The sequence below is a fragment of the Phalangium opilio genome, unplaced genomic scaffold (assembly GCF_054372755.1).
Source record: "Phalangium opilio isolate 3A_F unplaced genomic scaffold, DU_Popi_V2 ptg000209l_1, whole genome shotgun sequence".
Taxonomy (NCBI): Eukaryota; Metazoa; Arthropoda; class Arachnida; order Opiliones; family Phalangiidae; genus Phalangium; species Phalangium opilio.
This window is the reverse complement of record NW_028324217.1, coordinates 1,447,073-1,474,584: the sequence shown is the minus strand read 5'-3', so window position 1 is coordinate 1,474,584 and position 27,512 is coordinate 1,447,073. Positions and strand designations below refer to the sequence as shown.

General features: G+C 38.4%; 3 protein-coding genes and 1 long non-coding RNA gene across 4 annotated transcripts; 2 read left to right on the top strand and 2 right to left on the bottom strand.

The window, feature by feature from the left end:
* The first annotated feature begins 207 nt into the window (after nt 1–207).
* LOC149618225 (uncharacterized) lies at nt 208–7,148 on the top strand. The gene is made up of 18 exons (XM_089855380.1): nt 208–413; nt 732–895; nt 964–1,103; nt 1,780–1,848; nt 1,919–2,076; nt 2,155–2,259; nt 2,326–2,508; nt 2,976–3,077; nt 3,137–3,277; nt 3,722–3,818; nt 3,892–4,042; nt 4,676–4,794; nt 4,879–5,083; nt 5,144–5,219; nt 5,287–5,434; nt 5,500–5,579; nt 5,669–5,801; nt 6,948–7,148. Exons 1-18 carry the CDS (start codon nt 298–300, stop codon nt 6,960–6,962), a joined length of 2,202 nt encoding a protein of 733 aa, XP_089711506.1. The 5' UTR covers nt 208–297; the 3' UTR covers nt 6,963–7,148.
* Nucleotides 6,909–14,426, bottom strand: Adsl (adenylosuccinate lyase). The gene is made up of 10 exons (XM_089855391.1): nt 14,186–14,426; nt 10,256–10,459; nt 10,134–10,178; nt 9,923–10,002; nt 9,607–9,825; nt 9,441–9,531; nt 8,530–8,747; nt 8,268–8,448; nt 7,188–7,364; nt 6,909–7,045 (listed from the first exon to the last, which is right to left on the bottom strand). The coding sequence occupies exons 1-10, from the start codon at nt 14,336–14,338 to the stop codon at nt 6,959–6,961; spliced, it is 1,455 nt and encodes a 484-aa protein (XP_089711517.1). The 5' UTR covers nt 14,339–14,426; the 3' UTR covers nt 6,909–6,958.
* Nucleotides 14,427–17,691: 3,265 nt separating this feature from the next.
* On the bottom strand, nt 17,692–19,564 carry LOC149618223 (uncharacterized). Its single transcript, XM_089853976.1, has 5 exons — nt 19,389–19,564; nt 18,956–19,278; nt 18,427–18,880; nt 18,002–18,367; nt 17,692–17,935 (listed from the first exon to the last, which is right to left on the bottom strand). Exons 2-5 carry the CDS (start codon nt 19,273–19,275, stop codon nt 17,702–17,704), a joined length of 1,374 nt encoding a protein of 457 aa, XP_089710102.1. The 5' UTR covers nt 19,276–19,278; nt 19,389–19,564; the 3' UTR covers nt 17,692–17,701.
* Nucleotides 19,565–25,179: 5,615 nt separating this feature from the next.
* On the top strand, nt 25,180–27,003 carry LOC149618222 (uncharacterized). The gene is made up of 2 exons (XR_016375466.1): nt 25,180–25,257; nt 25,423–27,003. It is a non-coding gene; the product is annotated as an uncharacterized LOC149618222 (long non-coding RNA).
* Nucleotides 27,004–27,512: the final 509 nt, after the last annotated feature.

Sequence of the window (27,512 nt, the reverse complement as noted above, 5' to 3'; positions counted from 1 at the left end):
ATTTTTTAATTTTGGGATCCGAGGGATTGTAAACTTTACTAAATACCTTGCTTTTTTAATTAAAAACATAAAACCCATCATTTTATGTGCTTTTTTAATCGATATCACTTTTAATAATTTCAAAATAATTAGTGGAGTAGTTGTTGGTTTAGGCACCATCTTGTGGACTTATTTCCCGTACTGATCACCGACCTGGTGTAGCAGACGACGTGTAGCTACCGGGTAGACGAGTACTGTACTCGTCGGACGCGAGTGTATCGTGTTTAATATCACTATTTAAATTAAGTAATTAATATAATGGCGAGTATACTTAGCGCGCAAAATTACGCGTTGTGTCGGCGTGCCGGTTTAACTTCAGTTATTAAAATAACAACTTCAATCGTAAACTGCAAACGTGGAAATTACATCGTTCTGTGAGTGTTTTGGTCTTTTTAAAAAATAGCATGAGTATGATAAGTATGATTAAATCTATTTGTTGACGCGATTGACAAGTCTTAAGTCACTAACATCCATTTTATTAGCTCCATTACTTGATCTTTGACCTTTAGAAACCCAAAAATTAGATCCTGCACCCATAAAAATTTATTTAATAGTAAATTTATAAATACACCATTTGTTTTTATTAATATAATTTATTGTCATACTTATAAATGTGATGCTACTTATTTACGGAAGAAAACGATACCTTTAAACCTTATTTTAATTATTTAAATTAACCACGTGACTCTCAGATTACCCGAAATACCACCTGACACGCCAGAAACTAATCCATTGCTTAAGACAAATTGTGTTCCAGATTTTACCAAACTTTCAGTAAACAGTTATGTAAATGCTATCGGTAAATTATCAATTGAAAATGAATCTGGCATATGTCGAATAGAAGAAAACATTGAAAGTATATTAACGCCATCTATTTTTATCGGCACAATGACTATAGTTAAAAAATCCCGCATTTTATTTAAGATGGGACATGTCCCAAAACATTGGAAAGCATTCTAAAACCAATTGAAGTCAGTTCAGCTCCACTTGATTTTGCTTTCAGTAACATGAATACTTATAATAAAGTTATTAAGAATGGGGAACTGAAAGAAACAGTCGCTAAAGTAATCTCTTTAACTTAAATTTAATCCACCTTATTCGCGATGCCTTTGCCAAGGCTTTAACGCGCGGCCGCCATTTTTAACTAACAAATCTGAGTAAAATTACGCGTCGTCTGCTTTAGAGTCGGAAATATTGAAGCAGACGACGCATCATTTGAACCGGATTCAGCCCTGGAAATAAGCATATGTTTTAAATTTAAACTAGTCCGTTGGACCAGTGAGCCCCCTACCCTCCACAATAGTAAACTGGTCCCATCTTAGTTTTCTCATAGATTCGCAGTTAGAAACTGGTCCCATCTTAGTTTTCTCATAGATTCGCAGTTAAAAACTGGTCCAACTTATTAAAAAAGTGGTTTTGGTCGTTTGCTTTAGAGTCGAAAATATTGAAGCAGACGACGCATTATTTTAACCCCGATTCAGCCCTGGAAATAAGCATATGTTTTAAACTAGTCCGTTGGACCAGTGAACCCCCTACCCTCCACAATAGTAAACTGGTCCCATCTTAGTTTTCTCATAGATTCGCAGTTAAAAACTGGTCCAACTTATTAATAAGTGGTTTTGGTCCAAGACAGCTCAGATTTATCACTTACAAATCGTGTATTAAGCCTTGGCGCGTGCATCGGGAATAATAATGTTGATTAATTTTAATTCTAATTAAATTAATTAATTCATTCTTAAGCTTCAAAAAAGAGTAATTCAAAGCAAAGCTAGCAAATATTTATCTCTACCAATTTATAACGCAATGAAGGTTAATATTTAAACTTTATTTCATTAACACTAAATTAATTAATTAATAACGAGTGTGTAATTAATTTAAGGAAATAAGTGAAACTAAATCATTAAGAGAAACAGATCGACGTGTTACCGAAAAATACTTATTAGAATCAAAGTTAAACGGAATTGAATTAAAAGGTTATGATAGAGGTCATTACGAAAATATTATGAGGGATTTGGCGAAAAACAAAGATCTTTACAGGTGATTACATCAATTGCAATTAAAATTAATTGCAATTAAATTAAATTAATTTAAATAACATTATTTAATGCAAAACAGGAAAAAATTAGACGTATCTTCATCGCGTTTTAAACATACACTTGGGCACTCTAGTTTAATACGTAATTTCCCGCCAAATCTGGTAAAGAAAATGGCGTCCAATAGGTCAGTTATTTTATAAGGAATACATACAGCTACTTGGAATTATAGTAAACGTTTAAAATGTCTCAGAGCCATGCCATCACAAGGGCCTTGGAATGTAACCTTAGAGCCAACAATTTATAAGGGATTTATGGAGAACTGTAGCGATCGTATGTTGAGGTGGAACGTATGGCAAGCATACGTCTCTAGAGCTTCGTCATTAGATTCGGAAGTTAATAACAGTATTCATATTGAAGAAATTAGATTTAGTCGGTAATGTGAACAAAACTTTGATATCATCATAAGTTTATAAGTGATATGTTCCGTTCCATAAGTTTGTAAATTCTGGTAACTTAGAAACTGCATGGTGCTTGTAATTTTGAAGTCGTTGAAGTAGGGAGGTCATAGATTCAGGGTAAAGCGACATACGCCTGGTGAGTGGGGCGCTGCTGTCAAATTTGGGCTGGCTTAGTAAGTTCAAACTAAATAGGACCTAGATGGAATGGAACTTGGTCCTGCATGCAAAATTAATTAACCATCACCCTGTGTAGCAGGTAGGACTTCAATTGACTCGCTTAATTCCGTCGTTCTCCTTCTCGAACTAGTTATCTCGAGTACTGTAAGTCTCTCAGTAGCATTACGAACTTGTATAATTAGTGCCATTCATACTTATGGAACGGAACATATCACTTATAAACTTATGATAAAATCATGGTGCGAACGTAACCCTATTAATTTAGACGCGATTTCGCTAAATTACTTGGTTACGAAACATACGCCGATTTATCCATGGAAACCAAAATGGCGGGATCCGTTGAAACAGTCAAATCACTAATTACAAGGTGATTAATTGTTACGCTATAATTAGCGTCATTCACAATAATTATTATCGGAAATACAGTTTGCATTTGAAAAGTAAGGCCGTGATTGAAAAGGAACTTATAGATCTGCAAGATTACGCGCTACAAAATGGGTTCAATGGGCAGTTGGAATTATGGGACGTTCCTTATTGGAAAAACCAACAAAATAAAGAATTATACAAGTAAATACCAAACCAGGGATAGATTTAATTTTATAAGTAGGAATGGAGAACAGAGTAATATTTGGGCGCGCGTCAAAGTCCCGGACCCCCTTCCACGGGACGGAGGGGGAGGGGGTATGAAAGAACTCAGAGGCGGGAGGGTCATAGCGACAGAGGTAAAAAGGAATTACGTCATTATTTTTCGCCGTCCCCGTCAGCAACGTCATCAAAACGTAGTTTAAGTGAGCTACCCAATAAGATAATTTAAACTTTTTGTTACATTACGTGTTGGAGGGAGGGGCTCTATACTATACTGGGTGGTCTATGAGTCGGAATAACTGAAGTAAATACTAACCGTTCTCCATTCCTACTTCTAAAATTAAATCTATCCCTGTAAATACATTATGGCCGCGGACGTAGAAATAGTCAATTAACAACTGTTTTGTAATACTTGCGCGTTGACAGTTTAGACGAACATGAAATTAGTCAATATTTCCCATTGGTCAATGTTTTGAATGGCCTATTTCAATTTTGTAAAGATCTATTTGGGATTGAAATTAGGGTAAATTACCTGTTTCGTAAATTAATTACTTACAATCCTCGATGAAGTTAAGACTTAAAAGTAATGATCGTAGGACGCTACAAATCAAGTCACAGTTTGGCATAAAGATGTAAAATACTTCGAAGTGTATGGTGAGGATGGTCAGTTCAAAGGTTCCTTTTTCTTTGACGCGTTTCAACGACCTGGTCTCAAAGTTGATGGCGTCAGTCTGGACACGTCCAGAAGTAAGTACCGATGCTCTAAGACCTTGTCTTTTGGCGTTAAGACCTTGGTTTTTTCGCGTTGAATCATTGTTTTTTCGCGTTGAACCGTTGTTTTTTCGCGTTGAACCCTTGTTTTTTCGCGTTAAACCATTGTTTTTCGCGTTTAACCATTGTTTTTCGCGTTGAACCCTTGTTTTTTGTCGTTAAACCATTGTTCTTTCGCGTTAAACCATTGTTCTTTCGCGTTAAGACCTTGTTTTTTCGCGTTAAGACCTTGTTTTTTCGCGTTAAGACCTTGTTTTTTCGCGTTAAGACCTTGTTTTTTCGCGTTAAGACCTTGTTTTTTCGCGTTAAGACCTGGTTTTTTCGCGTTAAGACCTTGTTTTTTCGCGTTGAACCATTGTTTCTTCGCGTTGAACCATTGTTTTTTTCCCGTTAAAAATAGTTTTTTCTCGTTAAACCATTGTTTTTTCTCGTTAAACCATTGTTTTTTCCCGTTAAACCATTGTTTTTTCCCGTTAAACCATTGTTTTTTCGCGTTAAACCATTGTTTTTTCGCGTTAAACCATTGTTCTTTCGCGTTAAACCATTGTTTTTTCGCGTTAAACCTTAGTCTTTTACATATTTCACTAAGCCTTAATTACTTTTGCTTAGCAAAAAATGACGCGGCGGGAGTATACCCCTTAAGTTACTTGCTACTAAACTTACCTTCACCCGTCACTGCCCAAAAGAGTGTCCTGACCTTTGACGAATTAACGTCTCTATTTCGAAAGGTAAGTAATTTAGATCTATCGCATTCGCAACCCTCTTCAGCGCCAGGCACACGTCTTGACCAAAATGTTGTCCACTCCCTCCAGTTTGGACACTTATTGCAAATAACACTGTCCGAAGTTGGGTACAGTGACATATCGGGTTTGAACAACATTGAATGGGACGCGGTTGAAGTCTTACCATACTTTATGGAATTATGGTTAACCGATTACAATACCATTGCTAAAATCAGTAATCACGTGCAAACGGGGCAACAATTACCGCGGGAATTACATAATCGCGTTAAAAAGTGTAAGTACGCCCAAGTACTTAGATTACTTGTAATTGCAATGGCGTCTGTTTCATTTTTAGCGCGTAATCACATGTCGGGATATGAACTAAATAATGAACTGTATCTTAGCGCGTTAGACTTGGAACTTTACTCTCGGTGAGTTTGACCTTTAAGGGGTTACCAAGCAAAGGTCAAGGGGGGAATTTGACCTATTTTGTTGCAGGAAGGACTACTGGTTGGACATTACGAAAACCGTTTGGGCCGAGTACATCCCGTTTCAATTGGACGGCAAAGACTCACACCCTTGTTCCTTTAGAGAAATATTCACTGGTCATTTTGCTGCCAGTTACTACTGCCATAAATGGGCCGAGGTCAGAGGTCAATCTCGCAATTCCGGTGAAGTAAATATCTTTTAAAACTTAACTAATATAAACAGATGATCGCCGCGGACGCCTTTGGAGGATTTTACGAAGTTGGACTTGGCAATCAGAATGAAATTCAACAAGTTGGTCGAAGGTACCATATTGACCTTTAACCTTTGTTCTTCCTTTTATAGTTTAGTTTAGATTATAGGAATGACGTAAGTATTTAATTAATTCTGTTAGGTTCCGAGATACGTTTTTGGCCTTAGGAGGGGGTTGCAGTTCGAGCGAAGTCTTTAGAAGGTTCAGAGGTCGTGACCCTTCATTAGAAGCCTTACTTGTCAGTCGCGGTTTAAAGAAACTCAAAATGATGCCGGTAAGAGCTCAATAGACCACCCTGCCCCCTGTTGTTTTGTAATTAATCCTGATTAATTTATATTAATTAAGCTTAAATTAACTAATTAATTGATTAAAAGAAGCTACATAGACCCCGCCCCCTTTAATTAAAACACGCCCCCTGTTGTTTGTTTATTTGTTTATGTATGTAACATTTAGTCCTTTTTTAATAGTAATTAATCCTGATTAATATTTATATTAATTAAACTTAAATTAATTAACTAATTGATTACAATAAGCTTAGTAGGCCCCGCCCCCTTTAATTAAACCACGCCCCCTGTTGTTTATCTGTTTCTTTGTTTATGTATGTAACATTTCGTCCTTTGTTTTTAAACCAATTAATTAATCCTGATTAATATTTATATTAATTAAACTTAAATTAACGAATTAATTGATTACAAGGAGCTCAGTAGACCCCGCCCCCTTTAATTAAAACACGCCCCCCTGTTGTCTGTTTCTTTGTTTATGTATGTAACATTTAGTCCTTTGTTCTTTAATAGTAATTAATCCTGATTAATATTTATATTAATTAAACTTAAATTAATTAATTGATTACAATAAGCTTTAATTAATAGACGCCGCCCCCTTTAATTAAAACACGCCCCCTGTTGTTTGTTTGTTTGTTTGTTTATTTGTTTATGTATATAACATTTCGTCCTTGTTTTTTAATAGTAATTAATCCTGATTAATCTATATTAATTAAACTTAAATTAACTAACTAATTACAATAAGCTTAATAGACCCCACCCCCTTTAATTAAAACACGCCCCCTGTTGTTTGATTCTTTGTTCTTTAAACCAATTAATCCTGATTAATATTTATTAATTAAACCAATTAATCCTGATTAATATTTATTAATTAAACCAATTAATCCTGATTAATATTTATTAATTAAACCAATTAATCCTGATTAATATTTATTAATTAAACCAATTAATCCTGATTAATATTTATTAATTAAACCAATTAATCCTGATTAATATTTATTAATTAAACCAATTAATCCTGATTAATATTTATTAATTAAACCAATTAATCCTGATTAATATTTATTAATTAAACTTAAAGTAATTAAGTAATTGGTTAATTGGTTGCAACAAGTAAGTCTTTATTTTTCAATTACTAGCAAAATGACATTTAAACGTTAAGGTGTGATTCACCCTCGAGTTTGTCTCGGTAATTTACCAAAGCGATTTCGACTTCTTCCTTCAGGAACTCGGTAACCTAATTAGAAATGGAACAGTAATCTTTGTTTTAGATTTGAATGCGTTAATTCAATTGTTTTACGTTAATTACCGCATTGTTTAATAAAAATATTGATTAGTAATTAAGGGTAATTGAGTAAGTAAACGCGCAATTAACGTACTTGTTCAGAGGCTCTTCCTGTGAAAGTTGAAGGGTCAAGGAGTTTGTCCAGTTCAGGGTGAATTGGGGCGAAATAAGGGTCTTTTTTGACGCGTTCAACCAAGTCGTTATCGCGACCTTCGACCTTTACTTCGGCGCCGGCTTGATGAGCTAAGACTCGGACGCGTTCGTGGCATTCCTGAAATTAATGACGTAAGAGGTCATGGTAATTAAGTAACTGCAAGAGGTCGCGGTAATTATGCAATGGACGGCGGTAATTATGCAATGGACGTCGGCAATTATGCAATGGACGTCGGCAATTATGCAATGGACGTCGGTAATTATGCAATGGACGTCGGTAATTATGCAATGGACGTCGGTAATTATGCAATGGACGGCGGTAATTATGCAACGGGTCGCCGTAATTATGCAACGGTTCTCGGTAATCATGCAACGGGTCTCGGTAATCATGCAACGGTTCTCGGTAATCCTGCAACGGGTCTCGGTAATCATGCAACGGGTCTCGGTAATCCTGCAACGGGTCTCGGTAATCATGCAACGGGTCTCGGTAATCATGCAACGGGTCTCGGTAATCATGCAACGGGTCTCGGTAATCATGCAACGGGTCTCGGTAATTATGGAAGGGGTCGTGGTGTCGAGGTAATTATGCAAAGGTTCAGGGTAATTATGCAACGGGTCTCGGTAATTATGCAAGGGGTCGTGGTGTCGAGGTAATTATGCAACGGTTCAGGGTAATTATGCAACGGTTCAGGGTAATTATGCAACGGTTCAGGGTAATTATGCAACGGTTCAGGGTAATTATGCAACGGGTCTCGGTAATTATGCAACGGTTCAGGGTAGTTATGCAACGGGTCTCGGTAATTATGCAAGGGGTCGTGGTGTCGAGGTAATTATGCAACGGTTCAGGGTAATTATGCAACGGGTCTCGGTAATTATGCAACGGGTCTCGGTAATTATGCAACGGGACGCTGTAATTATGTAAGAACTCGCGGTAACTATGCAACGGGTCGCGGTAATTATGCAACGGGTCGCGGTGATCATGTAAGAGGTCAATCGGGGTCATTAAATTACTCGGCCTTACCTGTCTATCGCCTCCCGCTTTGACCATGGCCATTATCAGGTTCTCGGACGCCATGAATGGTAATTCTTGCATGATATGACGCTCTATGACCTTCGGGTAGACCACTAAACCCTCGGAGATATTTTGAAGCGTGGTCAGGATGATGTCCGATGTTAAAAAGGCCTCGGCAATGCAAACACGTCTATTGGTTGTTGTGGACGCGACAAGGTAATGTTATTTATTTCTGGTAAGTAATATGCTGCCTACAAGTTTAAGTACTTACCTATTAGCGCTGTCGTCGAGCGTTCTCTCCATCCATTGAGTGGCCGCGGTATGCAATGGGTCCATGACTAGTGTCATTAAATGCCGAGCTAATGAACAGCAACGTTCGCTGCGCATTGGGTTGCGTTTGTAAGGCATGGCGCTCGAACCGATTTGACTTTGTTCAAATGGTTCCTCGATTTCTTTCATATTCGCCAATAGACGAATGTCCGTGCAGATCTTTATTTTTTTGTAAAAATGCGCGTAGTTTAATTTTAAACGCAATTTGAGTCGAGAAAATGCGCGTAGTTTAATTTTAAACGGGATTTGGGTCAAGGAAATGCGCGTAGTTTAAATTTAAACGCAATTTGAGTCGAGAAAAATGCGCGTAGTTTAATTTTAAACGCAATTTGAGTGGAGAAAAATACGCGTAGTTTAATTTTAAACGTAATTTGAGTCGAGAAAAATGCGCGTAGTTTAAATTTAAACGCAATTCGCGTCAAGAAAAGTGCACGTAGTTTAAATTGAAAGGCAATTTTTGTCAAGAAAAATGCGCGTAGTTTAATTTTAAACGCAATTCGCGTCGAGAAAAATGCGTGTAGTTTAATTTTAAACGCAATTCGCGTCGAGAAAATGCGTGTAGTTTAATTTTAAACGCAATTCGCGTCGAGAAAATGCATGTAGTTTAATTTTAAAGGCAATTTTTGTCAAGAAAAATGCGCGTAGTTTAAATTGAAAGGCAATTTTTGTCAAGAAAAATGCGCGTAGTTTAAATTGAAAGGCAATTTTTGTCAAGAAAAATGCGCGTAGTTTAATTTTAAACGCAATTCGCGTCGAGAAAAATGCGCGTACTTTAAATTTAAACGCATTCGCGTCAAGAAAAATGCGCGTAGTTTAAATTGAAACGCAATTTGCATCAAGAAAAATGCTTACTTTATGAATAGAAGCTCCCAAACTGGCCAAAACGTTAAGACAATCGACGTCCACCTTTCGACTGTACGTTTGACCACAAACAATAACTGCCCTGTAAAAACAAACCCATTAATTAAGTTAATTTGTAAAAACTTCTCTCATAATTTTAATTAAAATGTTTAATTGCCTTTTGAATCCAGCCATTTCGGTAACCAACTTATCCAACTGTTTAACCTTTTCATGGTCACCTTCGAACAGTTGCAAAAAACTGGCTTGCGTTCCAGTTGTACCTTTGACCCCGCGAAACCTAAGGTCATTTCGAGCGCGTGTTAGGTTGCGTAGATCCATTAGTAAATCACCCAACCATAAACAAGCACGTTTTCCAACGGTTGTAAGTTGCGCAGGTCTACGAAAGCGCGCGAAAACAGAAAGGGTTGTGTTGAAAAGTATTTGGTCTTCAGCGCAAACAATCAATAGTGTCCTGTCCTGAAGTAGGTACTTACTGTAAATGGGTAAATCCTAAAGTGGGCAGTGACTTATAAGTATCGGCGAATTTTGCCAATCTATGAATACATCTTGCGAGCTAAAAAAAGGGTTGTAGCGTTGTTGTGATAACCTTGGACTACTTTTAGTGTCTGTACTTCAAAATATACTTCTGACACGCCCCCCCCCTACTGGACATCGTTTTAAAATAGTACAACAATATAGGCCTACCTTTGGTAAAATGATATTGAATCCATCTTTAAGTAAGATCAAGTCCTGAAACCGATATTAATTATTTTACGATGAATTACTTATTGCAAAGAATGGATGGATTCGTTTCGTTAGTGACTTACGGTGTTATCCGTGACGTAACATGACGTCGCACCTAAATGTATAATAGGCGCGGCTTTAGGACAACAAATGGCGAAGGTATGAACATGCGCCATGACGTCATGACGCGTTTCTTTCTCTTCCTTCGCCGCTAGTTCGAAGTCGATGTTGGAAAGATTGCGTTCCATTTCGGTTAGTTGTTCATCCGTTATGTTCAAACCCAAAGTCTGTGAAATTGGAAGATCACGTGTGACATTATACAGGGTGTTCTTTCAAAAAGGGGATGGCTCCCTTTTGTAACACCAGGGATAGATTTAATTTTAGAACTAGGAATGGAGAACGGAGTAATTAATATCTGGGTGCGCTTGTCAAAATCCCGGACGGACCCCCTTCCACGGGACGTGGGGGGGGGGGGTATGAAAGAAGACTCGGGGTGGGCCATAGCGACAGAGGTAACAAAGGAATTACGTCATTATTTTTCGCCGCCGTCCCCGTCAGCAACGTCATCAAAACGTATAGTTTTAAAACTGAGCCAGCCAATAAGGTAATTTAAACTTTTCGTTATATTACGTGTTGGAGGGAGGGGCTTTATACTATACTGGGTGGGCTATGAGTCGGAATAACTGAAGTAAATACTAACCGTTCCGTTCTCCATTCCTACTTCTAAAAATTAAATCTATCCCTGCATGGTAACACCCTGTATTTTAATAACGTCATAATGAAATCCGGGGGAAACACATTGACATGCGGTGTTCTTGAAATTATGATTTAAGTACATCTTTGCGAATTGAAATTGGATGGCAAAGTGATACATTAATGTCATCATCGGCGAATGAATTAAGAGAGATTCTTCGTGGAAAGTTATTTTTATTTCGTTATATTAAATGAAAATATAAATTTGGCTAAGGGCAGAGTTTAATTCTCTCTCTAGTACGTTCCTTTACGGGGCCCGGCCGCCTGTTGCTAGCTTTAACCATAAGTTTATAGGTTCCGTTCCATAAGTTTGTTAATCTCTGGTAACTTAGAAACTGGAGCTTGTAATTTTGAAGTGATTGAAGTACGGAGGTCATAGATTCAGGGTAAAGCGACATACGCCTGGTGAGTATGGCGCTGCTGTCAAATTTGGGTAACTTAGTAAGTTCAGACTAAATAGGACCTAGATGGAACTTGGTCCTAGCTGCAAAATTAATTAACCACCACCAACCGAGTGTAGCAGGTAGGACTTCAATTGACTCGCTTAATTCCGTCGTTCTCCTTCTCGAACTAGTTATCTCGAGTACTGTAAGTTTATCTCAGTAGCATTACGAACTTGTATTGGTAGTGTCATTCATACTTATGGAACGGAACATATCACTTATAAACTTATGGTTAGAGAAGGAAGGAAGGCCAATGGTAGAAAATAAAATACAATTTTGCTAAATTCAATTGGCACGATACATCTTCATTATTCGCATTTCAGAAGCTGCTGGCTTCCTAATGACTTCATTCCCAAGTTTATGCTAATAGAATCAACGTATGTTAACTAACAGTCATTGCCCCAATCCAATCCAACACCAAAACCTCGACAACAATCTATTTAGCCAATCCATTACCCAATGCCTGGCATCTACAAAGAAACCCAGTAACTGTAAGTATGATGTTCATTCCCTTTTTAAAAAGTTAGGGCATAGCCCACTCGATCACGCGCATCACGACGCAAGCTGCTCGCGCTAGCAGCGCAGCGTCCATGAACGTGGATCGAGTGGGCTATGGTTAGGGGGTCGAAGCGTCGCCTACTTTAAGGATTAAGACGCGTAGCATTGATAGAAAGGTATGTGGACAAGGCACTGCTTCAAAGTAACCGGAAGTCCTTGAAGTCGTTCTTGTCCACATACCATCCGGATGTCCCGTCTTAAGAAAAGGTGCTCAACACACCTCCGGCTTTTTAAAAACGGGTCTATTGGATATACCTCGTAGTGTCACACTTATCTTTGTTATGTTAGTGTTACACCGAGGCCTAATGTTAAAATAAAAAAAATAATACTGAATTTGAAAGTGATGTTTCAATCCGATCACGTCAGATGCGCTTCACCAAACTTAATGCGCTCAATTCTTTTATATACAGGGTGTAACCATGGATGAAGGATGCGCGTGAGGAAATTTGTTTTCACGCTATAGGATCGGCAACTCCCTATCTCGAGCGACAGAATATTCTGTATATACTCTGTTACAACGTTGGTTGTCAGCACGCACAAAGCTATTTCTCTATGTAACGTAGCTTTGTACGTGCTGTCAAGAGACAAAAAACTTCAGGATCTTCAGGATTTAAAATATCCGCGAGTTTTTTAGCTCGAGTGCACGGACCTCTAGGCCTTAGTTTCAAATACGTGTAGTAGACTGTATGCAATTTCACACGTATTTGAAACTAAGGCCTAGAGGTCCGTGCACTCGAGCTAAAAAACTCGCGGATATTTTAAATCCTGAAGATCCTGAAGTTTTTTGTCTCTTGACAGCACGTACAAAGCTACGTTACATAGAGAAATAGCTTTGCGCGTGCTGACAACTGACGTTGTAACAGAGTGTATACAGAATATTCTGTCGCTCGAGATAGGGAGTTGCCTATCCTGTAGAGTGAAAACAAATTTCCTCACGCGCATCCTTCATCCATGGTGTAACGACAACAAATACTTATCGAACACCTCTTACCATAAGCCAATAATAACCCACTATAAGTTAAATCTACCAGACTAACACTTCATCTCCTTTTTGTGAACAGCACATTCAAATAAATAAATAAATAAATAAATAAATAAATGTAATGTAGGCCTAGATTATCAACATTCCGAAGCATAAATGCCCAACTTTAATCAATTATATATTTATGACACTTAGGTTACGTTTAGTAAGGCTTAGCTTTGATTAGGCTTAACACGGGCCTTGGTTCAATGACGGGTTGAAATGTACCCTGTACATTATTTATAAGTTTGTAAGCGGGGAAAACACCTTGATTCTATTTCTTAAAGAAGATATTAGAGGAGGTACTTGTACGGATGGTGGAATGATGGATGACTGATGGTAATTTAACTAGTCTACTAAAGCAAGCAATTCCATTTTTTTCCAAGTACTTTGAGTTTGAGGTACGCGGCAATCTCTAGATTGGATATAGGCCTAGCGAGCGATGAAGCGCTATAATTATTTAGCACCGTAGCCCGAACCAATTTCCACGTCGAAATAATAATTACTAAACTCTCCAACCCAACCGAGAAAATGTTAAGCCTTGGTCACACAAAGGCCTAATTTCAAACCAAGGAATGTTTAAGATTAGGCTTAACGAAAGGAGAGTGTGAAGATGAATTTAAGTCATTGTATGAGATGAGTGATGAGTATTTAATGGAAGGAAACGAAATTCTACAGAAATACTTCGTGACAAAGAATTGCAACGCCATTTGAGTAATTCCCGCCGAATGTTCATCGTCTTATGAAAACATTTCAATTGAAAATAGATAACTAAGATATTTCAAATTTTACGCGTAGGGGAACATTATAAATTATCTATGAAGTATATTGGAACGGTGTAACACTGGCAGCTGCTTAACTGACCGTAAAAACCTAGGTATTTTTCTTTTTGCAATGTCAGAAGTGCATAACTCATAGAAGTGTTCAACGCGCATGCTCCCTTTTCCAGTTTGAAATTTAGTATCTTCCAAACCGGACGCCCAGGGGGCTAGCTAATTCTGTCCACTTTGTGGCTCAATTTGAACAATTTAATACGTAAAATCATAACTAAATTAACCTAAACAGAGCTCTATAGACCGCGAAAGTCACAGCTTGGCGCAAATATTTGAATATATTTCATGTTATTTCTAATAGATGGCGGTAGGTGTCCCGTCGCTTTTGTCTCTCGCGACGCCGGCGTTTCCAAGGAGAGAATTCTCCCAGCGCAAAGGCTTAAAAAAATGCATCTCCACCCTTACCATTTCTGCTTTGGCGAGATACATCCAGAGCTTTCTCCACGTTGTAAATTTGTTCACGTCGCTAAAATTGAATGCCATATCTTGACTAGCATAGCGAGAAGTTAATGGGGATTGATACCGGTAATGATGATCCGCTATTTTAACTGCCGACATTTTAGCCACTAGGAAGCAACGTTGAGTTAACCAGAGGGAACTTGGTGAAGTGTTTGAAAGCCAAGGCCGTGCCGCCGTTAGAGACAATCTCTCTTAGAATTAGATTCGACATAAATTCTTATCTTTTTATAAAGTGGCAGATGATTATTTCGGTTTTTTTTCTTTTTTTGATAAAATATTGGGCAAAGGTTATCTTTTTTTCTCTTTCCCAGGTCTTTACTTAATCGTACGATTTATTTCTTGGTTATATTAACTTTAACACTTCTCACTTCTATAATAATACACTTCTGATTTTTGGTATTTTCAGAAATTTAGCAAATTTTTTTAAATTTTATTTTTGAATTTAAATATTTAATTTTAGTTTTGCAAGAGCTGATAATTAATTTTAGTAGAAACTTAAGAGATATGGATTTAAATTTAAGAAATTATTTTTTAATATCAGTTATTTTTATATTCACGGTTTAAAGGTTAATAGGTTTCGTTATTTTCAAAGTGATAACCCTTGACCTTTGTGGATTCTCTGACACTATATTATCAAAAATATATTAAGATTGAAATTATTAATTAGATATTAAGAACTATAATAATTAATAACTGTATAATTTCCATTTAAGGCCCTGTTTAGCGTAATATTAAGTTGATGTTAGGACGTCAGTTTATCAAACCTTAGGGTTATTTCTAAGGGTCAAATAGATAGGGACGCATCGACGTCCAATTTTCGCTAATGGATAGTGCACAAATGTGTACTTAGTCGATATGGAACATCCGCCGGATTAGACGGACCTCTTCACCTTGAGTTTGACCAATTACTTTCGAAACCCCGTCAGCCATTACAAAGCGTATTCATACGCCTCATTAATTCACTCTAGAGCATATTCCGAATGGACTGGATCTAAATCTTGTTTACTTTTCGTCACTGTTCCAGCAGTTACGGGGAAACCCAAGAGGTAAAAATTGATAGGTGACTTATCGAGGATTGTTTAACCAAGTACTTGAGGCTTAAATCCACCCACCATTCTGAAGTTCATATTTCAGACCATTATATAGTATTTGAGTGACTTAGTTTCAACAGAAACTCTCCTACCATTTGTGAAGGGTAAAGAAACCAATAACTACAATTACTAGCTTATAGAATAAGTCATATGCTGTCCGTTAGTGTAGATTACATAATCTTAAAAAGCTATTGCATGCCGTGGGGCAAACCACACCATGAACTCGTGGCCCTTCAAACAGAGAAATGTAGTACAATAGCAAGTAGTTCATGTTCAAGGAAGTAACTTATATCATGAAACTATATAGAACATAGATTCATGTTTATTTATATACATAAGTTTATAAGTGATATGTTCCGTTCCATAAGTATGAATGAAACTACCTATACAAGTTCGTAATGCTACTGAGATGGACTTACAGTACTCGAGATAACAAGTTCGAGAAGGAGAACAACGGAATTAAGCGAGTCAATTGAATTGAAGTCCTATCTAGACTCGGTGGTGGTGGTTAATTAATTTTGCAGCTAGGACCAAGTTCCATTCCATCTAGGTCCTATTTAGTCTGAACTTACTAAGTTACCCAAATTTGACAGCAGCGCCACCTCACTCACCAGGCGTATGTCGCTCGCTTTACCCTGAATCTATGACCTCCCTACTTCAATCACTTCAAAATTACAAGCTGCAGTTTCTAAGTTACCATGCAGAGATTAACAAACTTATGGAACGGAACATATCTTATAAACTTATGTTATAGAGCAAAAGTAGGAAGTGATTTCAAAGTGTACGCGCCGGGTACGGACTTCCAATTGGGATATTCCTATACGGTTTTCGGTTGAAAGGGCACGTGAGGTTGACGCGTCGCGTCGTATTTGATCCGGGATACATCCATTCCCCACCCAGGCACTGTTCCCCGTTCCATTCCTTCCATGGAACTGAAATCTATTTTCCCGCGTGGAATATTCGAGTCTCCAAAGACTATAGTAAGACACTAGACCTATACCCCGCCAGTGTCATTGTGTGCGTCGTTGGTTGTCGTTGAAGACGTTTGCGAGCCCACTCTATGGTCTTTGCACGGAGCTGTCACCCTTCAAGGGCTCAACTAAATCCAGCAGGGATTGTCTTGGGGACTCCCTTTTATATTCACATTTCAACGTACCATTTCGTAGCTAGTTGACGTGTCAACTTCTAATTCAACTTTTTTTTTAGCAACAAATCAACCAAACCAACCAAGCACGTTGTTAAAATATCAATTATAAATTGAGTTTTAGTTTGATTTTAGCAGAAGATAATAATTATATAATTGGTATAATTATAAACTTCTGATTTTAGGTAAATTGTGACGTCACCGTTTCGTATTAACGTATACTTCAATTTACCTACTCTTTCACTTAACTGTTTATTTTTCTTTATATAATTTGAATGAAAATTAAAATTATTTAAACTTAATTTAGTAAAAAATCTCGAAACCTCAAGTATATAACCATTATTTCCATATTTTGTGACGTCACAATTTTGCCTATTAACGTCTGCTCGAACCTCGATAATAAGTCGACAGTTTTGCTTTTTCCAATTTATATTATAATTATAATTAATTAAGTGTAATTTGATTAATTTAGTACCGTTTCCCGAAAGCGCTAGAATATTACCAAAGTTATTCCATTTTCCTTAAAAACCCATATTTTTTTTTCGTTGGAAATGTGAAAAGAGAGCTGCCTCTATCGGTTAGGCTTAACGCGTTTTCTTTCCCTTTGAGAATTGTATGGCGGAACTAAGCCCTGGCCTATAGATGTATATAGGCATAGGCTAGCCTGGCCCGCCTTTTTGGATGGTTTTATTCGACTGAGTTTTTTTCCATTACCCGGCGAAAATTGGATACCAAAAGCGAGAGAGAAAATAGAATCCCAGAATAAGTTGGGCCTTTGCTTTTCTTTAAGAAGAAGAAATTTATTATAGGGTTGGGAAATAGCCCTTATTCTATTATCAAAACTCGCAACGAGGCCCTCGTAAAACATCAAAATGGCCGATACACGCACCAGCTTGTAAATAAAAATTGGTCTCTAGGTTTCTATAGGCCCTGGTTTCAAAATTCGGGGGTAAAATATAGTCTGGTGTTTCACCACCTTGTTATCTAACATACCATCCTATCAATGTTCCGCCTTAAGTTCTTAACCCTAAATTAAGCAGACGACACTGCACCCCAACCCCACCCCTTTTGAAGTATTAACTTGTCGTTTTGAAACTTATTGCTAAGTAAATATAAACTTATGATTGCAATGCTATTGATTTTTATTTGTTATTAGAAGTTACAGAAAATTTCGGAACCAATTTTAATTACCAACCCTAGTGTTATTAGTATATCTTTGAATGTAAATTAATGGTTAATGTTGCAACGACCACAAGCAGACAGGAAGTACATCTTTCTGACGGCAATGATTGAGTCCAAGTGCATGCGAATGGTTGGTCCTTCGTCGGTCTTGAAGGTGGTAAAGGGCAAAGGAATCTTAGGCATATCATGAACGCCGTTGTTTGTTGGGAGGGCCAAGTAAACGTTGCATTCCTCATCCGGTTTTAACAAAATTGGGTTCTCGGGTTCGTAACAAATAGACTGAAAGCAAATTTACATTAGATCATTAATTAAGATTTAATTTTTAATTGAAGTGTAATTAATTACCTGGTAGTAATTGGTTCCGACATTATCATTGTGGAATCTATGTTCGCACAACTTGTTCTTCAGAGCGAAGCGAAGTTCCTTTTCTTCGCGGTTGGTTTTAGTTACGGTTTGTTTGATAACGATTCTTGCATTACCGGCGACGGTGTGTCGGAAGTTCAAAAGGAAACCACCCAAAAAGATGGGCATGGTCACGGAGAATCTCAGGACCAAGTGTTCACCATTTCCGGAGTTGAACCAAGAGATGGTTCCGCCAGTCTTGGTATCTCGGAGCAAGACACTGGCCATGTACTCAGCCAGACAGGTGTCTCTGGATGGTTCACGGTCCTTCAGTCTTAGCGGTGGCTTGACAGGGGTGGTTTGTAGAACCTGACATACGAAGATACGTTAGAGGAACTCGTGTGGTACGATGGTGATCTTGAACTTACCTCAGCGGCGTAATTAGCTGAGGCTGAAGGGAAAACCAGAGATCGGATTCCAACTGGCAACAGTTGTTGGTCTTCAGGCTGGATCTTGTTCATGCGGACGTATTTCAAGAAGGGGTTAATCTTAAGATGGAGATTGGTGTCATCGAGCTTAAGTCCTTGCCCGAAAGCTTGGGCTTTGGCCCAACAGATCAAGTACTGGATGACGTCGACTTCTTTGACCACGTTCAAGCGATGATCCGAAATGATTTTGGTGATGTTCTCGTCGGATAATCGTTGGAAACCGCTGGTACCAAAGACGATGACCGCACCACGGACAATCAAATCGATGCATTGTCCTTCCAAAGTAGTCAAACCAAAATCGGTGGCCACTTTCAAAATATCGCAGACGTTGATTAAAGTAACGAATTTTACTAAAGATTGCTCCAATTCTTGGGTCAAACTCTCGACTTTGTAGCTGATGTATGGAATTCACGAAAAAAAAAAACATAAGTTCATAATAATCCTTCGTAAGTTTAACGTCTTAACTTACCGTAAGGCCAGTTCCAAAAACTGCACAATTTCTTGCCAAGTTTCAATGTAAACATCACCGACGTAAAGAAACTGGATGAACTTCTTCAGAACCAGGAGGTCGATGCCCGTGAATGTGACCTTCTCCCCGAGTTTGGTGATAATATCCTTAAATACTTTACTTCTTCGACGCAAGACGATGGAGTGGACATTGAACTCCCAAATACTTTTCCCTTCCTTGTCAACCAGGACAATCGTGGTGTCGCTTAGGTCCTCATCCCACATTAACCCATCCCAGAAGTTATCATCAAAAGTGATGCACATTGGCATTTGGGCCGTCATGATCTACACCGCGACCAAATCAGAACATCAGAGCTTAACCCTTTAACTCGAGGACAAGTACTTAACTACTCGAGGACAAGTATTTAGTAAGTAATTTTAAAAGATCTACTTACGAAGGTAGTTGAAGTTTCACCGGTAAGGTAAGTTCGTCAAAAGAAGGTTCAGGAGTCTTTATGGTTTGTTTAACCACTAAAACTGTGATGATGAACAAGGACTGGACTCCTGCGCTTTTATACCCATTTTCATATCAATTGTAACTAAGCAATAACCAAAAATATGTAACCTAAAAATACTTGTGACGTTTTTAAAATATGTTTACCGAAATGTCACCTGTCAAAGAAATTTCAAAATATACAGATAAGATACAATTAATTAATTGTCCGCGACACGAGCCTGTTTCGTAGGAACAACAGTTAACAGATTACGTATTGCATAGGTACTTAATTTTAATTGAAGGAAATTGTTTCCACGGATAAAACAATCAATTGATATTCAAAAAATCTCTTTGTTTCATTCCGCACCCGTCAATCAAAGTGTTTATAGATTTCCAAATAATTTCCCAAGCTTATAAGGTGATACATACAGGGTGTTCCAAAAAGGGAGGGTAATTATAGTACTAAAGTACAGTGGGTTCTGTTCTATCGGATATTTTTTTGCGATTTTGGGCCGAAAATGTATTTATTTTTGCGATTTTGAGTCTAAAATATATTTATATTTGCGATTTTGAGTCGAAAATGTTATATTTTTGGGATTTTGAGTAGAAAATGTTATATTTTTCGATTTCAATTCGAAAATGTTCTACTTTTTGCGACTTTGAGTCGACAATGTTATATTTTGCAATTTTGAGTGGAAATGTTCTATTTTTACGATTTTACCCCAAGAACTACCTTTTACAATTATGATCAGAGTGTTACTGCTTAAAGGATAACTGCTTAATTAAATTAGCAATCATTGTCTGTTCAGTTTCTTGATTGATTTTAAGGGGTCATCCATAAAACACTTTAAATCATAACTTAATTTCGTACACCCACCCTTTTTTGGAGAGTAACACCCTGTATATTTCAGAGTTAATATAGACAAAGTCCTGAAGGAAAGTTTTAGGGAATTATAAATGTTGTCGAAGCGTTTTTCGCTGTTCCGTTCAGTTCAGTAAAGAATGAAAGTTAACGAGCTACAACGAAATGCAGTTTACAATGGAACGTGCACTTTCATCCCAAGATTTTTCATTTCCATTTCCATTTAAGAACATTTTCCACCAAAAACTATCCCAAGCTCCTTTGCTAGAAATTTTGGCTTCTCATCTCAGCCAGCCAGCCACGTTTGGGATGGAGACGGTATACGAGGAACCATAGTTTATAGAATACATTGGTTAACGTCCTGTACAGTGCACGGTTCTATGGGAAATCAACTGAATCGAAATTGTATTTAACTTCTATGACCAGTCTATTTTGATTTTGCCCCCACAAGTCACGAATGAACATCGGAGAAATGTTTATGACCCCTTAATTAATTAAATTAGCAAACATTGTCTAATCAGTTTCTTGCTTAACCCCTCTAGCTAGTCTTGAGAATATGATGGACCTTAAGTTTAAGAGGCGCAGAAAAGTTAGTATAACATAACCAGTTATTCTAGAATTCCTGTGGTGGTTTTTTCTTTCTTTGTGCTGATGCACGATTAAGACTAATGATCATTGTCGGGTGTTGTTGGTGTAGGGGGTGTTCATTGGGGTCCGGGCTGGTGCCCGGGGTGGGAGACTCCTTGTTATCGTTTTGTTTCTCTCAGAATGGCGTTCACGGCTTGGGGACTTAATCCTATTAGTGGGCCCCGTTCTCGAGCTGAGGGTATAAAGGGCAGGGACCCTAATAGGCAATTTATATCGAAATAAGCTTAAGCTTCGAATTAAATGCTTAGCTATAAAATGGATCAGACCCTGAACCTTACCGGGACTTCCCTTCAACACCCTTACTCCGTTTTTGCCCTGAAAGTCTGATAATAAGACCTTTAGCAGGAATGCATACAGCTAACAGGAATCATTGTGTATCCTTTGCCATTTCACTCAACATATCTAGGCGAGTTTTGTGGGAAGAGTTAAGAATAATCATTACGTATGACCAGGGATAGATTTAATTTTTGAAGTAGGAATGGAGAACAGAAAAATTAATATCTGGGCGCGCGTCAAAGTCCCGGACCCCCCTTCCACGGGACGGGGGGGGGTATGAAAGAAGAGTCGGGAGGGTAATAGCGACAGAGGTAAAAAGGAATTACGTCATTATTTTTGGCCGTCCCCGCATCAGCAGCGTCATCAAAACGTAGTTTAAAACTGAACCAACCAATAAGATAATTTAAACTTTTCGTTACATTACGTGTTGGAGGGAGGGGCCCTATCTATACTGGGTGGGCTATGAGTCGGAATAACTGAAGTAAATACTAACCGTTAGACTCCATTCCTACTTCTAAAATTAAATCTATCCCCGGTATAACGAATTTTACCCTGCACTTGTTTACATTTTGAAATGTTAAATCTTTGTTATCGTAAGATTATAACCAAATGAAAGGCTTAGCAACTATTTTATTTATTTCAAAATGTTAAGTAATTTTTGTTGCTCGGTATTTCACGGTATAGAGCCCCTCCCTCCCTCCAACACGTAATGTAACGAAAAGTTTAAATTATCTTATTGGCTGACTCACTTAAACTACGTTTTGATGACGTTGCTGACGGAGACGGCGAAAAATACGTAATAATTCCTTTTTACCTCTGTCGCTATGACCCTCCCGCCTCTTCTTTCATACCCCCTCCCGTCCCGTGGAAGGGGGTTTCGGGACTTTGACGCGCGCCCAGATATTACTCTCTTCTCCATTCCTACTTCTGAAATTAAATCTATCCCTGGTATAACGAATTTTACCCTGCACTTGTTTACATTTTGAAATGTTAAATCTTTGTTATCGTAAGATTATAACCAAGCGAAAGGCTTAGCAACTATTTTACTTATTTCAAAATGTTAAGTAATTTTTGTTGCTCGGTATTTCACGGTTATAGATATAAGATAGTAGATAATATTTTAGTGATAAGATAGAAAAGATCAATTGGGTTGGCCCCTAGAGAGAGAAACGGGAAACGTATTAAAGAAAATCATTTTCGCCAAAAGATATTCGTCCATCATGATACGTATAGATATATAAACCCTCGCCAAAATCCTTCAGGTTCACTGGTCCCAAAGATGACGACGGGGACCCCTAACCCAGAGGCGTCGGACACTTTATGGACAAAGCCATTTATGGGCTATGACGAGCCAGGATGAAAACGTAAGAGTGTGTCCTTTGCCTCGATTACGAGGGCGGCAAATACGTCTTTCACTTTGGCGGTATAAAGATGATTGAGTTATACTGGGGTTTGGATGTCCCTTGAGGATCCTCAGCAGGCGATCCTTGCAATGGGAAATCCGCAATTCCATTTTGTCTTCAGTTGCCATCAAGTAATTATTTCTGTGGCATTTTTTTCTTTTCCTGTTTATTTGGGGCATCTAAGACAGAACCAATCTCGGAGCTGCGCTTGGGCACCCGTGTAATTATTAATTTATTTGCATTAAATGCTATTTAGTTTTAACTTGAAGGGTAGAGTTAGCCTTTCATCTGATTAGCGAGTATTGCTGTACTCTGTCAGATAAGTGTTAAGCGCGCAAACCCAAGTCAATAACTAAGACCTATTATTGATATGAAGAATTTATTTATGTATTATATTTAATTTTAAAGTAAAATCTGTATGCAGACTTGACTGTTAGGTAGTGATGGTAGACAGGGACGTATAGATCTGGTTCGTGCATGACATGAGAGAGGAAACGCTGGTTGAATGTTTTTATCCATGGATATCCCCTTTGGGATACGCACGGTGGCCCTTAAAGATTATGGCTCTATTTTTCGCAATACGCCGCTCGGCATATTCCGCTTTCATCTTCTCAAATAGACCAATCACACCGTAGAGGAGCTACCCTAACCCTACCAGTATCGCAGCATAGCCCACTCGATTAGGGCCTCCAGCATGCAATCTTCTCGCGCTATCTTGCAACCCTGAGCACGTGATAGAGTGGGCTATGGTACGTACAACTTGCTAGTTTATAAACACCTCTAGAGTGTTATGGGTTCAAGAGACATGGCTAGACGACACGACAGTGTAGGATGGCGCGTGGTACAGCCAGCCAGTGCTTTTTGAAGCTTTTTGGTACCCAAGTGGGAGCTGTATCCTGAAAACTCATTTTCAGTTAAGACCATGGAACCGAGATAATAGAATTACGCCATCTTCCGAGGCAGGGTTTTTTTTATTTCGTTTTATACTTTTTCTATTATTTCTTCATCCGCGTTGGTGCTGGGACTGAAAATCTTTTCTTTCGTTGCCCCTGCAACATCCAATTTCAGAGCAGCTAGCCGACGAAATTGAAACCTTCATTCTGGAATGGAATGGAAAATGCATAGCGCTTACCACACCGCAATAAAACTATTTTCGTTTTCAATTTCTTGCAAGAAAGAAAGAATTTACGAAAGAGGGTTTTCTACTTTTTTCTTGCTGGCCAAGGCTTAGCAAAATTCAGCCTTAAGGCCTTTTCAGACGGTACAACTTTGGACTCAACTAGATCTAGATGGGTCAAAAAGTTTAGTGAGCAAAAATTGGTCAGTGATTAATCTACAATCTAGTGGCAATTCAACTTGTGTTACCAACTTCTGTTAATTCACACGAGCCAACAAGTTTACTCAACTCAAGTTGACTCATCTAAATGAGTATCAAAAAGTTGTGCCGTCTGAAATGGCCTTTAGAAGAGGCTAAAATCAAAAGTTCACACGTTAACAACAAAATGTTACTTAGTTCGCAGCCTTTGGGTGTAGACACCACGTGAAAATGAAATCTTGTCTAAAATGAACAAAGATCGATGGTACTAGTTGACGTAATTACTGTTGACAGTCATTGAATCAACATCAACGTTGATGTTAAAACAATCAGAGATAAGATTTTATTTTGTTATTCAAACGAAACGAAACGAAATAAAATGAAAAACACAGAAAGTTGAAAAGCTTTTATCATTTCAAAATCGAATGACAACTTTAGCCCTTGGGACACGATGCCATTAAAGGGGTCCCGTTCCGCGTGTAGCGTACACTACTAAGTAAGTTGAATTTAGCTCGCGGGCCCAAGCTTCGATACGTTCAAAATGTACACTAGGAAACCCCAAATGCATTAGCGTCAAGGATGCCGATAGACCTGGCCGAGACATTTGTAAACCGTAAGCATTGAAAATAGTTAAATTCTTTTAAGTTAAGTATTTAAAATGTGCCCAAGTTCTACTGGGGATTCGTACGAATACGGATAGGAATGTTTGTTTGCTTGTCACTCGCCGAATAACGAATTTAATACTTGTTTCAGGGGAAAGTGTCTCTCGGATACGCGTCCCGAATGTAGTTAGCTAGGGCAATCATTTCTGCATGGTGTGAGATTGGTTTTCAATCAGTGTTCCATGAAGCGTGTTCTATTTCGCAGAGCTTAGAAGCCAAAATCTCGTTAATACCCTTTTTGGGCGATGAGGAGGGAAAGAGCTGGCAGATAGGCGCGAGATATCCATGGGCTGCTGTGGCTCGAGACTCGATTTAAGCTTTTTGCCTTTTTAATAAAGTCACCCAGCCAAACTGAGACTTGGCTCTCGGCTCGCATGCCCACCCAAAGAAAGGTTATCACTTTTTAGATGGGTCCTGGTCCGGGAGCCAGTCCCACGAGAGTACCGAGGGGATGAGACGGTATTGTGTTTAGGTTATGGTTAGGTTATTATTTAGTGTGTTTAGGATTAGGTTAGGTTAGGTTTAAGCTAGGGTTGGAGTTAAGTTTGAGGTAGGGTGTTGGGGTTAGGTTTGAGCTAGGGTTGGGGTTAGGTTTGAGCTAGGGTGTTGGGGTTAGGTTTGAGCTAGGGTTGGGGTTAGGTTTGAGCTAGGGTTGGGGTTAGGTTTGAGCTAGGGTCGGGGTTGGATTTGAGCTAGGGTTGGGGTTAGGTTTGAGCTAAGGTTGGGGTTAGGTTTAAGCTAGGGTTAGCGCTAGGTTTAGGCATGTTTGGGTTTAGGTTTAAGCTAGAGTTTGGGTTAGGCAGGCTCATTCGGAGGGTAAGGTATAGCCAAATATTACTTTTGAAGTTTCATAACACTTAGCAAGTCAGTAATTATGTTTAACTAACGTTAAATCTAAATCCCCATTACATTGGTGGCTTGGCGCACGTCCAACATCGTCATGCTCCGTGGCGACGGTCTAGCGTCAAGATTTTTCCTTGCCTATAAAGAGATGTTAGACGGCGTGATAGATTCGCTTGTCACATCCGGTTTCGCTTGGTCCAACAACTCCAAATCAGTACATGCACGGTTATAGCTATACCTCCCTTTCTCCATCCAACGCTACCCAAGTATATACTCGAGTTATATGTTACGTAACACGTGTAACCATCGCTTTAGCAACTCGTAATAAGATTAAATTTGTGTAAAAGTCGTAAACGTGATGCCGGTTTTCGTAAATTTAATTTTTTCTTTCAAATATCATATTTGAACAATAACATTATTTGAAACGCTCTCAGTAACCAGTGACAAACTTATGGAACATATTTTATGAATGTTATTAGGCAGTCTTATCGCTGTATTTTTTTGCTTGCAATAATGTCTTTAACTAATTGATTTATAAACCCTTTCTGTTGGCAAACCATAACTTTTAATCATTTCGGTTTTTAAATGGGATGAAAGTATAATAACCATAAGGCTTAAAACGTTTTCAAAGCCATGCTGGTTCTGGGAGCCTCAAATTTAAAGATTTAATATGTAATAAAATTACCCACTTATTTCTAGTATATCGCTGCTGTTGCACGGGGATCGCCCAACGTTATAACTCGGGCCCCGCTTTAGACTTAATAAATGTTTCATCCCCTTGCAATTTGCTAGAGACAATCTTCGAGTCGAGATGGTAACCACCATGAAAGCCTTTATGGAACACCCTTAGGGATGACGATAAGGTATCAGCAGGGATAGATTTAATTTTAGAAGTAGGAATGGAGAACAGAGTAATTAATATCTGGGCGCGCGTCAAATCCCGGACGGACCCCCTTCCAGAGGCGGAAGGGTCATAGCGACAGAGGTAAAAGGAATTACGTCACTATTTTTCGCCACGTCCCTGCATCAGCAACGTCATCAAAACGTAGTTTAAGTGAGCCAATAAGATAATTTAAACTTTTCGTTACGTGTTGGAGGTTGAGGCTCTATGAGTCGGACTGAAGTAAATACTAAACGTTCTCCATTCCTACTTCTAAAATTAAATCTATCCCTGGTATCGGATTTAAACGGAGTGGTTAGTCCCTCGAGTTAGTCTTGTACACAGGTTGAATGAGAATATGTTGGAACTTAAATCTTTAAGAGGGACTCCAGTAAAGCCGAAGCAAAAAGCACCGAGGGAGAAATATGTCGTTGTAGAGAGCGGCTTAACGCTGGTACGGCCCAGGAAAGTGTCGTCGTGTACTACGGCCATTTGTCTTCATTAGCGATTGAGTCTAGCAGCTTTCTATATAGCTATAGCTATAGCTATAGCTGTATTGGGAAACAAGTCACAAATGAGATTCCATGGCAGCAGCTCGGGATTTTGCGGGGAATTAACTCTGTAAAACCTTTACGGTTATCGAGTCTTCAATTATTATACAATAAAAAGATCGTATACCCAATAATGTTTTTTTCTTTTTATGTTTGCCATATCAGCTATATTTTTATTGGGGATTGTTGCTAATGTTTTCTTTTATGTACAAGTACCAATTTTACCTTAGATGAAACATATCTCCCAAAATCAAGGTACGTATTGCTAGGTTAATTAAATTAAATTAAACTTAATTTAATTTCGTTTATCGGTAATTTAGAATTAATTTAGAAGCGATTTTATGAGTAAAGGAGGTTCTGAACCATCCAAATCTGTACCGGAAGTTCCGTATACCGTACAGGCGGAAGTAAGTAATCGAATTCACTTCCGGCTGGCTGATTGAAAACTAAATTAATTTTGCGGAAATATAAACATATTCAGAGAGTTTTCAATTAGGGGAGGTGGTTAGATTCGTGACGTAACTTAAACGGCCATACTGGTGGGTTGAATGCAGGACGTGGGAAGCTGATACCCACCAATATGGCTGCCATGGTAAAACTTAGGAGGGTGTGACGTACTATTCATCCGAATGACAGTTCTCTT

Excerpts from the sequence above, each read along its gene's own strand:
- LOC149618225 (XM_089855380.1), top strand. The coding sequence starts at position 298 with ATGGCGAGTATACTTAGCGCGCAAAATTACGCGTTGTGTCGGCGTGCC. Across the intron at positions 4,043-4,675 it reads CAGTCTGGACACGTCCAGAA|CAAAAAATGACGCGGCGGGA; the intron begins GTAAGTACCGAT and ends ACTTTTGCTTAG. Across the intron at positions 5,580-5,668 it reads ATTCAACAAGTTGGTCGAAG|GTTCCGAGATACGTTTTTGG; the intron begins GTACCATATTGA and ends TAATTCTGTTAG.
- Adsl (XM_089855391.1), bottom strand. The coding sequence starts at position 14,338 with ATGTCGGCAGTTAAAATAGCGGATCATCATTACCGGTATCAATCCCCA. Across the intron at positions 9,826-9,922 it reads TTAGGATTTACCCATTTACA|ACCTGCGCAACTTACAACCG; the intron begins GTAAGTACCTAC and ends GCGCTTTCGTAG. Across the intron at positions 9,532-9,606 it reads GAAATGGCTGGATTCAAAAG|GGCAGTTATTGTTTGTGGTC; the intron begins GCAATTAAACAT and ends TTGTTTTTACAG.
- LOC149618223 (XM_089853976.1), bottom strand. The coding sequence starts at position 19,275 with ATGACGGCCCAAATGCCAATGTGCATCACTTTTGATGATAACTTCTGG. Across the intron at positions 18,881-18,955 it reads TTTTTGGAACTGGCCTTACG|CTACAAAGTCGAGAGTTTGA; the intron begins GTAAGTTAAGAC and ends TCCATACATCAG. Across the intron at positions 18,368-18,426 it reads CAGCTAATTACGCCGCTGAG|GTTCTACAAACCACCCCTGT; the intron begins GTAAGTTCAAGA and ends TTCGTATGTCAG.